General features: G+C 39.8%; 1 protein-coding gene across 1 annotated transcript in view; it reads right to left on the bottom strand.

The window, feature by feature from the left end:
• PAX5 (paired box 5) overlaps positions 1-17,522 on the bottom strand; it is a 206,691-nt gene that overhangs the window by 142,109 nt on the left and 47,060 nt on the right. The window contains exon 4 of the mRNA XM_066602032.1: positions 1,756-1,931. Coding sequence (XP_066458129.1) covers positions 1,756-1,931 — 176 coding nt within the window. The remainder of the gene's footprint in view (positions 1-1,755; positions 1,932-17,522) is intronic.

Raw genomic sequence — 17,522 nt, 5'->3', positions numbered from 1 at the left:
TGTCAAATGTAGTAATAGAAAAAAACTTTGCAACTTTCTCAAATATACTTATCGTTCTTCATATGCTCTCCACCTTCTTCTTCCTTCCTTCCAATGTGATGACTACTGTGTTTTCCCCAAAATAAGACCCTGTCCTATATTATTGTTTTGCCCCAAAAAAGGCACTGCAGTCATCATCCGCCCACAGAAGATCACTTCCGGGTTACGGGATAAATCCAGCCTCCAAAAAGCAATGACTCTAATTGGTTCATCGAGAGCTACTCAGCCAATCAATGCAGCGCTCGATGAACCAATACGATGGCTGTGATTGGTTTATTGAGCGCTGCATTGATTAGCTGAGAAGCCCTCAAAGAACCAATCACAGCCATCGCTCCCTGGAGATGGGATTTATAAATCCTGTAACCAGGAAGTGATCTTGTAGGGGCGACCAAGGACTGTGGGAACCGTAGCGGAGCTCTGGAGAGCAGCAGGAGGGACCTCAACCGAGCCTGCTAGGTAATGTAATCCTTTTTATGTATTGTAGCTAGGGCTTATTTTTAGGGTAGGGCTTATATTTCAGGTCTCCCTAAAACTCCTGGCAAATCAGACTAGGGCTTAGTTTCAGAGTAGGTCTTATTTTTGGGAAACACTGTAGTTATTTTGCCTCTTTAATTACATAATATTATGTGAATGCACTGTTCATTCTCTGTTGGCCACTATAACATCCATAAATAATGACATAACAAACTGTGAACAATGCAATTCTATGGTGTTATGTCACTATGGACACAAAGTTAAGATGGTCAAGTTAACACCCTAGAGAAATAGAGCCCGGCAGTGAGAGACAGACGAATTGTATCTCTTATTATATTGCAACAATTTACTTGCCTGTGTTTTACAGGTTCCAGACATTTTGAAAACTGTTCAGATCCCTGGTAAAGCCTTTCACATGATAATGAATGTCCCATAGGCTACTCCCACACTAGTCTATTATTGGCAAACTTCTGCACCCATACTGTGGACAAGTGTCCTGGTCCGACCGTGGTTCTAGTTACCCAATCTTACACCATCGAAAGACAGCCAAAAGAATATCCATGCATGTTTTTTTTTATAAACTTCACTAAGAGGCTCTGACATGTAACATGATGAACCTGAACCTACCTACATGAATATAGCTCGGTATGTCGTTTAAAAATGAGTTACCTTTTATTTTACTGTTTTTATATGGTAGCCTCATTGCTTTACTTTTTTCAACTTTCTGTGCAATTTACTGAAATTAAAGGGGTTTTCCAAATTAGTCTTTCTTTCAAATCCTGCTGCCCGTGGGCAAAAAATAACAAAAGAGACAAAACTCACCTCTCCCAGGTCTTCACATGTCCAGCGCCACAGCTCCATTCACTGCACCAGGTTACATTCAGCCTGTATATGAGATGTCACAGACTACTGCAGCCAATCAAAGACCTCGGCGGTCAAACACTGAGGTCTGTGATTGGCTGCAACAGCTGATAACATCCCGAAACAGGCTGACTGTAGCCTATCAACACAGACCCGGTACAGAGAATAGAGCTGTGGTGCTGGACATCCGGGGACCTGGCAGAGGTAAGTATGGGCTCATTTATTATTTTTGGGCCAAGGCAGCAGGATTTAAAAGAGAAAATAACTCGGAAAACCCCTTTAAAGCTTGAAATTTGATGCTAGAAAACATTTGTGGACTCACTAGTGGATACTAAGAAGAAACTGAAGAGAATATAGACATTTGTGAAATAGCTGTAATACCTGCTCTGGTTTGATGGGTTCTGTAGTTGTAAAGATATCAGTGTAATGCTGCCTGTCAAATACCCGATCCAACACTTCTAGCTGTTGTTGAGTAAAGAGGTCTCCTCGCATTTGTTTCCGAAGAAAGTCTCTTCCTGGAATCGAATGGCCATTTGGTATCGGAGATTCCTGAATTCCTACAAAAAAATGAGGATTTTAATGTAATCAGAGCCAAGAAGTATCAAACAATCAAAACTTCAGAACTGCCATAAACATGTACCTAATGGTATAGCATCAACACTTCACCTGTATGCTAACTAATTTTGTAAATACATTTCATGACATACAGTATATTTCACTGACTCTGACTTACAGATGTATTACAGTTCAGAGCTGTATTCATAATTCTGCCGGTTGTGCTCATATAATGCATTTAGACATTTAGTTATTCCTGCTATACATTAGATTACTCTACAGTACATAGTGTATAGAATGGAAATCTTGAATGCAAACTCTATGCAGACACTGAGAAAACAAGGTATGCTGGGAGATTTCAGCTCTGAAGACTTGCAGGAAATATTAGCATGTTCTCAGATCAGCATGGATTTTTTTTAACACTGCATGTGAACAGTTCTTACTAAACTTCATTCATATACATTATATTTAGAGTTGAGCGAACTTACTCTTCTGAGCTTTATGCTCGTTCGAGTATGAGCATACCACGCCGTGTTCGACCCCACCCCAGTTTTGACCCCTCCCCGCTGCGACATATCAGCACGCGCATGTCAGCGACACTATGAGAGAGAGGAAAGAAAAAAAGCTCGGCATTTGGCGTGTCCCATACAAAAATGCTCGAGTCTTCCATTTAAGTCAATGGGGTTCGTTACTCGAATGGAGCTCTCGAATTTTATGAAAGGCTCGACTCGAATAACGCGGAGCCGAGCATTTGGGTACTCGCTCATTTCTAATTATATTGTATTTGTCACCAATTTTAGATGCAGAACAAATACACCATGTGTAGATGTAACCTGATGCAGGCTTTAAAGGCCATAAGCATACCAGTCACTATATACTGTGGCCTCTGGTGGCTGGGATTCCGAAAACAGCTCAACTGGCGGCTGTATGCTGTTTATGTAACTTCCATACAAGTGAATGAGAAGTGTGAAAACAAGGGGGAAACGAAGCATCAGAGGCTTGAGTTGCAGATATATAATCAGGACTTAAACAGCCTTGAGGAGGGTTATAAAAAGTGGGTGGTGAAGGTGCTGCCAGCCAGGTAGACTCACCAATAGTGGGTGGACTAGATATGCGAAAACAAAAATCTGGTATTTTGGTGCAACTCTCCAATGAAAGTGGTGAGACAATAGGATGAAATATTGAACTTCTTTTTTTATTTAGTGACTTAAAAGCCAACATAGGATATGCTTTTCAGGGAGAACCCCTGTGATTGGTTTAGCAAGCACTGCATTGATTGGCTGATCAGCCCTCGAAGAACCAATCACAGCCATCATTTCCTGGAGGTGGGATTTATTAATCCTGTAACTAGGAAATGATCTTGTATGGGCGCCTGAGGACTGCGGAAACCACTCCAGAGCTCTGGAGAGCAGTGGGAGGAACCTCGACCGAGCCTGCTGGGTAATGCAATCCTTTTTATATATTGTAGCTAGGGTTTATTTTTAGAGTAGAGCTTATATTTCAAGCCTCCCTGAAAATCTTGGAAAATCAGGCTAGGGCTTATTTTTATAGAAGGTCTTATTTTCGGGAAAACGCAGTAGTTATTTGGCCTTCTTAATTACATAATATTATGTGAATTAACTGCTCATTCACTGTTGGCCACTATAACATCCATAAATAATGACGTAACAAACTTTGTCAAGCTGGCAAATACATCACTCTTGGGGCTTCAGAGGTATGACCCAGGAGCAGAGAGGATTGGGATTGTGATACTTCTCCTGGTGTCACACCAAACCAACAACCAAATGTTTGTTCTTGGATAATTAATCTGGACAGTCTGTATAAAGGGTGCGGAAGTAGTAGTCACACCTGTGCCCTGGTGCCTGAGCAGACCCAAAGACTTCTCTGCCACATTAGAAGCCACTTGAATTCATAGGTAGAAGGCCTGGTTACAGTTTTGATACCGCGGCAAAGAGATTTCAAGTTATACCTCTGCTGTAACTACAAGCCATTAAGAATTCTTATGCTAAAAGTACTTCGCTTTTACAAATATGAAAATATTTGATAAATGTTACTTGATGAACAATCTATTCATAGCTCTACAGGCTTCCAGGAGGCACATACGATTGTGCAGGTATGTTTGTAAGGTAAGCCTAACCTAAATGAACATGAGCCATGCTGTATTATAGAGCTACACACAGGTAATTCGCAGGTCTACTACAATTACTTCAGCACAAATGCTGTGTTAATAAAACGCACAATTAAACTCATTAACATTGAATATACGGATATGGGACTGGAAACAGTTGGAGGCTTCAGAATTGTGACATTCATTAAACATTTCATATGTGTAGCAGAGTCTACACCAAGAAGAAGTATAGACTGATGTGCGCAAGTTTGGAATCACTAAGAAATGCCTGTTTTGGAAAGAATTGAGCCTATTGTTTAGTAAGATACCAATAAGTTGATGAGAAACGATGGACAGTTTGTAGGAGGATCAGATCTATGTGTGGCCCTTCAGCCTTACTGCAAGACCCTACGTGAGGAGGCAAACATAAAGCAATAAACTTGCGTTAAAGCAGTGACCCCACAGCCAAGCAATTTTTTTCCAGAAAACCCTGTACTTAAGTAACTCCAGAATACACACTCTTTCCTGCTAAAATAAACTTACAATGAGTTTGGTTCTTGTTCATTTTCCTTTAAGAGGGCCTGGACACCTATCGTGAGCATTACAATGTTACATGTTATAGTCACCAATTACTGCAGAAGGGTCGGTGATCCGGGGACTATTCTGATTACCAGATGGGAGTCGGCAAGGATTTTTTTTCCACTAAATGAGGAAAATTGGCTTCTACCTCATTGTTTTTTTTCCCTTCCTCTGGATCAACATTGGGGGTGGGGGTAATAGGCTGAACTGGATGGACATATGTTACTTTGTCCATTTGCCAGACTATCTGCATGGATGACAGTGGGCGATCCTCCCACTGCTTCCTACATGACTGCCATATTACATTGGGCAACTATGTTTCCCTTGAAGTGTTCTGCATCTTCCTCCTATTAACACCTACTGAAAACAGATGGCTAGGCAAGTACATTGTGTGGTTTGCACTGTGCATGCTCAACCATCTCTCAATAGGGAACACAGCATAATAGTTACAGTCTTTCTTAAAGGTCACACAGCATATTAATTATATTCTTAATTTCACATCACAACTCACTTGAACCGAACCTGGGTTGGTGCTCTAATATGCTTTGGTCAACACAGCAATATTTCCCAGAGCTTAGCTGAGCACAGATTACAGTTGGTGTCTCCAGGTGGCAGTCTGAAAGCACTTCTCCAGGGACACTTCTGATAAAGCGTCCCCCTTTAGAACCGGCCTTCCCAAGTAAGGCCATAGCCAACATGGTCAAGACAATAGGGCGATGGGCTACCATTCAACAGGATCTTAGGATCAATGGCTTTAGCAGAGATCTCTGGTTGGAACGAACTCAACTCCACACAGATTAGACTGGTTGATGTTGCTACAGTACTTATGTCACAACTCAACATGAGGCATACAAAACGGCCCCAATGATAACCTGTGACTCCGCCCTGATCAGAGGCTGTACAGCACCATGCTCTAGTGTCTACACCTGTGACCAGAGGACGTTCTGACCCGGGTGCCCACCATGACTCTGCATGGCCAGTCCCAGTTACTTCACTAGAACTATTGCCAGTCCAGTATATGATACTAGTGTTCATTACAGAGACATGCTTTGGCGGTATTGTTGGCCAGTCCATCACATTTGTAATGTAGATCATGCATACGGCACTTGACAGTGAAATTGCCATTAGCTTGGACACATAATAAGTTCATTCTGAAAGTAAATATTCTTCATGTAGCATATCTAATATGGACAATTTATATATGTGCTTTAGGGATTTAGAACAGTTTACCATATGTATGCTTAAATTAATTGGGTGCCGAAAGGGAATATTCACACTTTAGTAAAATTCCAGTTGTTGAGCCCATAGAACTAAAATAAGACTGTCTAAAGCACCACAGATAATGTGTAATTAGTGGAATTACCTTTGTAATTAGTACTTTCCTCTGTGTATTGTGCACTACGTGCTTAGTTCCACAGCTATTGAAAGAGGTATTACTGTAATAACAAAGCATCTGCTTCTACTGTCTGATTCTGAACAGGCGGATAACGCACCAACATAATTTACATAATTCCAGAAACTTGTAGCAAAATGCAGATTAATTCTTGTGTGACTTTTATATGGCCAGGTGTGATGAGAGGTAAGCACATGAAAGTCATGGTAGAATCATAGTGATCACAGGATGTCAATTATTACTCATGTCGCAAGCAACCTTGAAGCTCTGATTGTTGGGGCTTTATAGAATACTAGCTGATATACCCGGCTTCGCCCAAGTTAATTTGGTACTGGTGTTTATCTGTTGTGCACACGGAAAATCTTATGAAGTCGTGGTTACTTTAGATAAATGCGTTTTGTTTTGCTGAGAGGATAACTGTCTCATATATTGCGGGGTACAGATATGTTATTAGTTACATTACATAGGAATGGTCATGCCAAATTTCAAGTTTGTGCAGTACAGATGTGTGTTATTAGTTACATTACATAGGGGGTCACTTACTTTTATGCATAGGATTGAATAATCAAGTTGCAACCCCTTAAATTTCCAATATTTAGTACGCAAAGAATGGTCATGGCAAATTTCACATTTGCGCGGTAAAAATTAGTGTAATTTTTTGTTGCATCGGGAAGTGAGAGAATTGGATTCCGTACGTAAAATTTGGACGATAATTTTATTATTTTTAATGTTATTTATTCTTTTGTGCATAGAATTGAATAATCGAGTTGGGACCCATTAGCTTTTCCTACTTATGACATAATCAATGCCCGTGCCAAATTTCATGTTTCCATGACATCGGGAAATTGGAGAATGAGATTCCGTACGTTAAATTTGGACGCTAATTCTTTTGCGCTTAGAATTGAATAATGGAGTTGGGACCCCTTTACTTTTCCTATTTTGGACATAATCTATGCTCGTGCCAAATTTCATGTTTCTACGACATCGAGAAGTCAGAGAATTAGTGGTGAGTGAGTCAGTGAGTCAGCCAGTCAGTCAGTCAGTCAGTCAGTTAGTCAGTCAGTGAGGGCTTTCGTCTTTATATATATATATATATATATATACACACAAATGAATGTATAGTTTTCGCCTAAACAAACATGATCTTAAAGGGGATGATTAATATATGTTTTTTAAAAATAGGCTATAAACTATATAATTAGGTACTTACTAGTATCCTCTAGGTTCTCTTGTATTCAGAGCAGCACCGATGCCTCTAAAAGAAGCTCATGGACGAGCCCCTGACTAGAAGAGATGTGATGGTGTGGCCATAGATGTAGACCTTGCAGGTACTATGTTTGGGATCTCTTGCATGGATATTGCATAAAATAGGCAATGCTTGGGTGAATCTTTCAGGATTTTAAGATTTTTTTCCTGCGACTGCGCAGCTATAGAGTCATGATGCCAAATGGGATAAATGGAGCTATTCTTGATATGCATGCTAGGATGAAGACTGACTAATGATGGAGTAAGTTCCCCTGGCTTTCTATTGGGGCTGGTCTGTTCGTTTAATTACTTTTGGGTTAACTAATATATATGAGACACGTTGATGTGGTTGTGTGCTTGAAAAAGATCTTGTGCTCGAAATGTTGCTGTTATATTCTTTGAAGAAAAAAAGCTTTTTAGATTTGCACCCTGGATGCTGTCACATTTTTCTTCTATCAGACCAGTTCATCAGCAGCCTTCATTGCATAACACAGAACATGGGACAGGATACCAGCACATGTGCAATGCTGGGCACCATGTTATTCAATAGAGACCACTGATGGACAGCTCTGGTCATATGCTGCTCCATCATCTGCTGTGTGTTGGATAGTCATGTTGTGTGTGCGGAGGACCTCTTACAGAGCCATCAGCGCTGCCTTGTGGACGAGAGGATATTAGTAAGTGCCTCATTATGTCGTTGTTATGTAAGAGAAATATAGAAAGTGGCCCTTTCATTGGGTAATGTTACGGTGCCTTGCAAACGTATTTACCCCTTGATGTTTTTCCAGTTTTGTTACATCACAACCTGAAATTAAAACTGTTTTTAATTTAGGTTTTATCTCATTGACATGATATAATAGTCTGAATTGTTACAGTGGAAATGAAAAGAATGCAGTGTTTAATAAATAAAAGTTGTGGGTGTATATGTATTCACTCTCTGTGCCATGTTACACCTAAGTAAGGTTTGCCCCAACCATTTAACTCCAGTCACATGATCTGTCACATAATGGGTGAAATACGTCTGTTCTGGAAGGCCCAAGTCTGGTACACCACTAAAGAAGTAACATGATGACCAAGCAGCTCTCCAAACAGGTCAGAGACAAAGTTGTGAAGAAGTAAAGATTTTGGGTAGCTTCTAAAAGTATTGCAAACCTTGAACATCCACCAGAGCATTAATACATCCATTACAACACAATGGAAAGAATATGGCACAAGTACAAAGCTGAAAGTCAGACACCTGAATCACAGACTAGACAAGAATGGCATTAGTCAGAGACTCAAAAATAGATGCCAACAATAGCTCTGAAGAGTCTCCAAAGATCGACAGTGGAGATGGAAGCACTGCCGTAACTATAGGGGATGCAGGGGATCCAAGCACCCGGGCCCAGGAGCCTTAGCGGACCCATAAGGTCTCTCTTCTCCATATAGGGAGCCCAGTACTATGAATAAAGCATTATAGTTGGGGGCCCTGTTACAGGTTTTGCATTGGGGCCCAGGAGCTTCACGTTACACCTCTGCATTAAGGAGTTAAGAGAAATTGGAGGGCCCCAAGATAAACTTTTGCATCTGGGCCCATGAGCCTTTAGCTATGCCCCTGGATGGAAGCACCTGTCCATGGGACCGCTATAAGTTGTACAATCCACAGAATGGGACTTTATGGAATAGTGGTCAGAGAAAAAGCCATTGCTTAACAAAAACATAAGAATACAAGTTTGGAATTTGCCAAGCAGCATGTGCCTCAAACACATGGAAGAAGGTTTTCTGGTCAGATAAAACTGAAATTGAACTTTCTGGCCATCATGTGAAACACTATGTATGACAGAAAGGCAAATCTTCTCATCACCCCATAAACACTATTCCAACAGTCAAGCATAGTGATGATAGCATCATGCTGATGGGGATGATTTTCATCTGCATGGACTGGAAAACTGGTCAGGACTGAAGTAAAGATTGATGGCAGTAAATACAAGGCAATTCTTGAAGAAAGCATGTTTAAGTTCACCAGAGATTTGAAAATGGAAGGGAGGTTCACCTTCCAGCAGGGCAATGACGCCAAACAAATTGCTACAGCTTCACTGGAGGGGTCTATGGGGAAAAATTTAAATTTCTTGGAATGGTCTAGTAAAAGCCTAGATCTCAATCCAATGGATAATTTAACTTGAAAACTGCTGTATACCAAGTCAAACCATTTAACTTGAAGGTTTGGAGCAGTTTTCCCTTAAAGAGTGGGTAAAAGTCAAAGTATCTAGACGTACTAAGCTAATAGAGACATACGCTAAAAGACTTGCATCTGTATAGTCTGATCCCTCAGCCATAGTCTTATACATCTGTCACTTAGTATTTGCTAATGTACATTTGAGAGCTAAGCAAAAAGTAGGGGACAGGTAGAAGAGAGTAGGACTTTAGCAGTGCTGGTCTCAGGCAAGGTGGCATTCTAAGATGGCACCCTGGGCAGAATTATTTTTGGGTGCCCTCCCAACCATAAGAAAAAAATAATATATTGCACTGTATATAGGCAGTCTGTCTGTAATTTGCATATGCAGAAAGCAGCAAGATAGCAGCCAACCCACACCAGAACAGCTCAGTGAAAAAATAGTGAGCCAAGGTCATAACAATATACAGTAGCAGAACCAGGCTCAGTACATAGACAGAGCACCAGAATCAAGGTCATCACATACATACAGCAACTCCTAACCTACATATAGCAAAATCCAACCTCAGTACATAGATATTATAATAAACCCAAACATAAATGCAGCACCAGAACCAAGCTCATAATATAAACACAGTGGCAGAACTAAGAAATTGTGTTCCAGGAGCACCAGTGGACTGACAGTGTTGCATCAGAACATCAGAGGGGAGGAGACAGAGCTAGGATGAGAATAATTCATGTAGCTCCACAAGATACTGCTGCACTTAGACAAGAAGATCCTCTGCCCAGGCAGACCTAAAGGGAGCAAATGTCCCCAGCTTACATCCGCCTGGTTTCGTACAATTATAGAATGATAGAGTTGGAAGGGACCTCCAGGGTCATCGGGTCCACCCCCCTGCTCAGTGCAGGATCACTAAATCATCCCAGATGGATATTTGTCCAGCCTTTGTTTGAAGGCTTCCATTGAAGGAGAACTCACCACATCCTGTGGCAACCTGTTCCACTCGTTGATCCCCCTCACTGTCTAATATCTAATCTGTGTCTCCTCCCTTTCAGTTTCATCCCATTGCTTCTAGTCTTTCCTTGTGCAGATGAGAATAGGGCTGATCCCTCTGCACTGTGACAGCCCTTCAGATATTTGTAGACCGCTATTAAGTCTCCTATCAGCCTTCTTTTTTGCAAGCTTAACATTCCCAGACCATAGTACATGGTTTGCAGACTGCTCACCAACCTGGTAGCTCTTCTCTAAATATGCTCCAGATTGTATCTGGCTGGCCATTGACTTTTGGAAATCGCCTTTTTTGATGCCTTAGAAGAACAGCAAAAATTTGGTTGCGAAGGAGAAGACAGCCCTTACACACAATGGAACAGATTCATCAATGCCTTTACGCCAGTCTTCGGGCATAAACACATTGGAAAATATGGTGATTTGCGGAATGTAATATTTCTATCGTTATTTGCCACTTTTTCAGAAAGTGTCAAAATAAGTGGTTGCAGCTTCAGAGCAGCGATGAGCGTGACCAATTAAAGTTCACTAACACTCTCCTACTCACGACATGCAGCACACCAGTAATTATACATATCCCGATTGTAGGAGAGTACATAATTTACTTTTCTATAGGCAAATGTAAAAAAAAAGAATATGGTCATCGCAGGAACTTCCAGAAGCAATTTCTTGTTTTATCGGAAGGCATACATATTCTTCATTTCCAAAGCCTTTGAATTCTAAGCCGTAGATCTCAGCTTTTTTTTTAGTTTCAGTGTATTTTGGTGGCTATTTCAAGAAATGACTTTCGGTAGTATTAGGTCTAAATCTGTATTTAACACACTATTAACTCAGTACAACATACATATGAACATTAAATCATCCTAAGGACACATCACATGTTGAAAGACTCTAATACCAATAGTCCCCAACTATATTACTTTGAGCCTCAGATAATTGCTTTACTTCACAGGAATGTGCCGACTAATTAAGATGGATGCTACCTACGCCGGTTAGAACCTTAAAAAAAGAAATGAATTATTGCGAAGAGCAAAAAGGGTATTTTGGAATGAGGTCCAATTTAATAGGAGTAATTTGCTTTAACTGTGTCCTGAGATGTTGTAAGATCATGTTCCATCATGGTGATAATTACATAGCCGCTTATGTGTATATTTCAGGATTTCTTCCAAACAAAAAGACATTCAGCACAAAGGAAGAAATATTTGCCCTGGTGGAAGTGGATTTAAGCGCTCTTGCAATTTGCTCTCTTAGAAATGTAAAGTATACACTCAAAAGTCAAATAAACATAGAAAAACAAGAACAATTGGCTTATGTGGAAAATAGGTAATAGTAGAAAGTCCTCCCTATTGTACTATATCTCTATTTACACAATGAAGGACTAGCGTAGAGTTCAGCATCATACCGGACTTGCTTATCTCTAACTACAGGCATAATCTGCTATAACCAAGCTGCACTTCACTTGTAAAAGCCACTAGCAGAACGTACAGCAAGGGCTAACTGGGTCTTCAGGCCACATGTAAGGGCGGCATCACACAGGAGTTTTTGCATGCGCAAAAATTGCGTGTTATGCACAGAGAATAGAGCCCATTGATTTCAATAGGTTTGTTCACATTTACTTTTTGGCGTGTGAATTGTGCTTCCACGTAAAAAAAATTGCAGCATGCTTTACTTTTATGTGTAAGGGTCCCCATAGAAGTCTATGAGGGTGCGCTAACGCATGCGCAATAGCATAATGAGATATGCAATACACTGCACAATTAAGCGGGAAGAAGAACATATCTGGAACTCATTAGGCTAAATAGCCATTTTAAAAGGGGCGTGTTCGCCTGCTGCGCACAAATGAGCATTCCTTGTGGGCGCAGAAGGTACAGTAAGATACACTAATATGAGTGCAAAAAACATTCTTTTATGGAGCAAATACGTTGCGCTGAGTCATGTGCCATTGCGCATACGCCGGTGTGAAGCCGCCCTAAGTATGTAGTTTACACTGTGTATTTATCAAATTTTCTTACTAGTACTAATCATGTAAACTTTTCCAGGCCAATCAGCGTATTTTAGTCCTTTTTATGATGTGAGTTGCTTATATGTTCTTATATTGAGGTTTATTGTAATGGAGCCTTAGCAGTCTGCCCAATATACATCCCATGCTGTAACTCATTTTATCACCCATGATTTATCTGTTTCTTTTTTATACATATATCAAATAATAAAGATGAACAATTTAGCTATTTTCTAACATTTTTCTAGGTGATGTCAGTTGATTTGAACCCCATGTAGTTTATTTGTGTGCCAGGTATAGGTAATGATGTGTTAAAATGCTCACTAGAATTGATGGCTTGACTACATGGAACTTCTCAGTTTGCCTAATAACATTATATACTCAGATTTGTAACTTTGTTGGACTGCACTTTACATGATAGATATGATATAGATAGATAGATGGATATGAGATAGATATGATAGATATGAGATAGATATGAAATAGATAGATATAAAATAGATAGAGAGATATGAGATAGATAGATAGATATAAGATAGATAGATAGATAGATGTGAGATAGATAGATAGATGTGAGAGAGAGAGATAGATATGAGATAGATAGATAGATATGAGATAGATAGATAGATATGTGATAGATAAATAGATAGATAGATAGATAAATATGAGATAAATAGATAGATATGAGAGAGATAGATAGATAGATAGATAGATAGATAGATAGCTATGAGATAGATAGATAGATAGATAGATAGATAGATAGATAGATAGCTATGAGATAGATAGATAGATAGATAGATAGCTATGAGATAGATAGATAGATAGATAGATAGATAGATAGATAGATAGATAGATAGCTATGAGATAGATAGATAGATAGATAGATAGCTATGAGATGGGTAGGTAAATATAAGATAGATAGATAGATAGATAGATAGATAGATAGATATGAAATAGGTAAATATGAGATAGATAGATAGAAGAGATAGATAGATAAATATGAGATAGATAGGAGATGGATAGATAGATAGATAGATAGATAGATAGATAGATAGATAGATAGATAGATAGATATTAGATAGATAGATATGAGAGATAGATAGATAAATATGAGAGAGATAGATAGATAGATAGATAGATAGATAAATATGAGATAGATAGATATGAGATAAATAGATAGATATGAGATGGATAGATAGACATGAGATAAATAGATAGATTGATATGAGATAGATAAATAGGTAGATAGATAGATATGAGATAGATATACAGATATGAGATAGATAAATAAATAGATAGATAGATAGATCATCATAGGCTATTACTCTGGCCGAGCATGATTGTCTTCCAAGTATAGGGTCTTAGCGGTGGGTCCGTAGGTGACTATAGAGACCTATTCTTGATCCAAAGGTTCTTTCGCAGTGGGTCATCGGTTTCCAAATAGAAGACGGTCCCGACAAGGGTTGGCTTGATGTTCTTTCCTCTTAATACATTTCTCTTTTTCGCCATCCATTCGTGCCTCTTCGAAATTCACAGTGCTGTTGGTAACAGCTGAAACCCAAATTGAGCGCTCAAGGGCCAGGGCTTCCCAGTTCTCGATGTCTGTACCACAGTTTTTAAGGTTAACTTTAAGGCCATCTTTAAATCTCTTTTGCTGTCCACCAACATTCTGTTTTCCGTTCTAGAGTTGAGAGTATAATAATTGCTTTGAGAGATGGTAGTCGGGCATTCACACAAAGTGGGCAGTCCAGCGAAGTTGATGGTGAAGGATCATAGCTTCAACGCTGGCGGTCTTTGCTTCTTCCAGAAGGCTGACATTTGTCTGCCTGTCTTCTCAAGAGATTTGCAGGATTTTTCAAAGGCAACGCTGATGGAATCATTCCAGGAGTTGAGAGTGACGTTTGTAGACGGTCCATGTTTTGCAGGCATATAACAAGGTTGGAAGGACAATAGCTTTATAAACAAGCATCTTGGTATCCCTACGAGCGTCCCGGTCCTCAAACACTCTCTGCTTCATTCGAAAAAAAGCTGCATTCGCAGAGCTCAGATAGTGTTGTATTTCGGCGTCAACGTTAGCTTTTGTGGAGAGGTGGCCGCCAAGGTGGTGGAAATGGTCAACATTTTCCAACGTTACACCAAGCTATATTTCTAGCATTGCAGAATGATTAGTTGGTGCTGCTGATAGAGCTCTTTGGTTTTCTCGATGTTCAGTAAGAGGCCAAGCTCTTCGTATGCTTCTGCAAAGATGTTCTAAGTGGCTTGTAGATCTTCTTCTGAATGAGCACAGACTAAGTTATCATCAGCATATCAGAGTTGTGTAACAGACTCTGTTGTGACCTCGGTTTTGGCTTTAACCCTTTCCAATCCAATATGTATCCTGGTTTTCCTAGGGGGCTTACTCTTTTTCTGCCATTATACAATGGTGCTATCTGCTGGCTAAAGCCAGTACTGCATGAGGTGACATGTTGGATAGGCTCTGAAAGCAGAGAGGCTGGCAATATACAGTAAGAGAACCCTGACGGTTGTCTTCCAGCATCGGAGATGCACAGGCTTAAATCATAATGTCTTCAGACGTCAGACAGTGGATTGAAAAGGGTTAAGTCTGTTGAGGTTAAATAGTTTGCCATCTGTCCGATAGATGATTTCCACGTCGGTGGGAAGCTTCCCATCAACAAGGGGCAGTATAATAGCTATAAAGATGAAAAATAAAGTTGGGGCAATGACACAACCCTGTTTGATACCTGAACCCAGCCTAAATGGGTCACTTTGGGAGCCATTGCTGTCCAAGACCATTGTCATCATGGAGGAGCTGCAGGATGTTCATGAATTTATTAGGAATTTATTAGATAGATAGATGGATGGATGTGAGAGATAGATAAGAGCATTCTAAGATCTATAGAAAATTGCAGATAACTGAGAACTTTTTAAATAGCCATTTCTCATTCACTGTATTAGTACATGAAAAGTGAAATAAAAAATAGTGAATGACATTAAAAAGCAAAATATGTTAATCTTGACCCCTCAATAAAACAGGAGGAGAAGGGGAAACGAGGGAAGAGGGAAGGATGCTTTTCTGAGTGTAGTATTGAAACCAGTCAGACTCAGCAATGGACACATACAGATGTATACTTGGATTTTTCCGTACAGGATAGGCACAGCTCCATACATGGAAAAATAGGTCAAGTTCAACAAGACGAGGGCCAGTGAGCTGCAAGCTGCGTGGTCGGCGCAGTAACCACTCACAAGATTCGCACATAAGTGATGTTCATAAATAATACCATAGACCAAAAGGAAAACATTGGATCAGCTTTGCTCTTGGACCCAATGGGAGAAATAATATGCATAAATGTCAAACGAATGACTGCTTATTGGAAATCACAGCACATTCCAACTCTTGGTACCTGGAACTCCAAGGTTCCGATCTACAGCTCAAACACATTGTAAACCATCGCAGTTCATGAACCTGACTGATGCGACTAAGTCACTTAGGTCCATGATATCATTTAGAGAACAGCAAAAGAAACGAATTGTTCAAAATTATTGTCTTCCAAGTATAGGGTCTTAGCGGTGGGTCCGTAGGTGACTATAGAGACCTATTCTTGATCCAAAGGTTCTTTCGCAGTGGGTCATTGGTTTCCAAATGGAAGACGGTCCCGACAAGAGTTGGCTTGATGTTCTTTCCTCTTAATACATTTCTCTTTTTCGCCATCCATTCGTGCCTCTTCGAAATTCACAGTGCTGTTGGTAACAGCTGAAACCCAAATTGAGCGCTCAAGGGCCAGGGCTTCCCAGTTCTCGATGTCTGTACCACAGTTTACTAAATTCCAAATATTAATGCAAAAATATTATTTACCAGTTTAAGGCTCGTGCCAAAGACTTGTTTTATATCCCGAAACAGGTATTTTAGAGGTGGCCTTCTAAAATTTTGCAATACACTCAGACTATAGATTCATAGCAAAGAAGTAGACGGAGAGGCAAGGGAAAGAGTTAAACCGATTCCAATATAAAACTAATGTCTTTGTAGCAATTGCACAAATATTTTCAAAATAAATGACTTTGTTTCTCTGAGATCAGTGCGATTTGTTGCAGATCAAAGAAAGAAGAAGCGAAGGAAGAGAAAAAAAAACACGAGATATATCATCAAAGATCCAAAAATACTTTTCATTTTGAGGCGATATCACAGCATTTCAAAGCTGCTGATAGAGTTTCAATTCATTCTCTATTATCCATTGAAAGCAGCCGGAGCCAGGAGCAGACTATACTAGATTGTATTCCCCATAAGATGGTCAACGATATATATATATGATCTTCAACCTCTATTGATTGACCAATTTCACAAGCAAAGACTGGTGAAATGAAGCTGAAATGAACACCTTGCTTTAACTCATTGAACCTATCAGGCCTGAGTTAATCTCACTGCCCGGTGTCTCTGATAGAATTCAATTGATCAATCATGTTTTGGTGATAGTACCATTTCACTGCTTTATTGCTTCTTCATTTCTAGGCTTGACCTGTTATATATACAAGGACCAGCTCTACACCTAAGAGATGTACACAGATCATTGTCTGCCTGTCAGTATGGTCGCCTGCCCATGCATATCTGAACCCTATGTTAAACGCAGAAATTGAAAACATAAAAAATGATTATCACATTTGGAGCATCAATTTAGATGTTTGCCTTGTGCTATTTTAATATACAGCAATACTTGGTATTTCCTATGTAATATTTAAAAATACTCCACTGTAGATAATGAATTCTGTGTATCTGACATGGCCTATACATTTAATCACATAGATCTACATCATAGTGATCACAAACTTGGTTTTCATCTATAAACAACTTCCCAATTACGATTACCATGTTGCTCTTATCGTTGAATGGTAGATATCACAATGAATGAATTCAGGTGAAATGCATTAGTTTAGGCTACTGCTATTTGGCAACTTCAGCTGCAACATAATTAACATGGCCAAAGATCATCTTGTCCACTTCGCATGTCAACGTAGCAGTGAGAGCATCTTATTAGGCCCTGCCTCTGATCCATTGTTAGGCACCTATTTACCATAATAACCTATCGGTAGCCAGTGGGTGAATGTGGGGTGGATCATTGG

Source organism: Eleutherodactylus coqui, chromosome 5 (assembly GCF_035609145.1).
Source record: "Eleutherodactylus coqui strain aEleCoq1 chromosome 5, aEleCoq1.hap1, whole genome shotgun sequence".
NCBI lineage: Eukaryota > Metazoa > Chordata > Amphibia > Anura > Eleutherodactylidae > Eleutherodactylus > Eleutherodactylus coqui.
The sequence above is the reverse complement of the archived record's forward strand: the minus strand, read 5'-3'. Positions and strand labels throughout refer to the sequence as shown.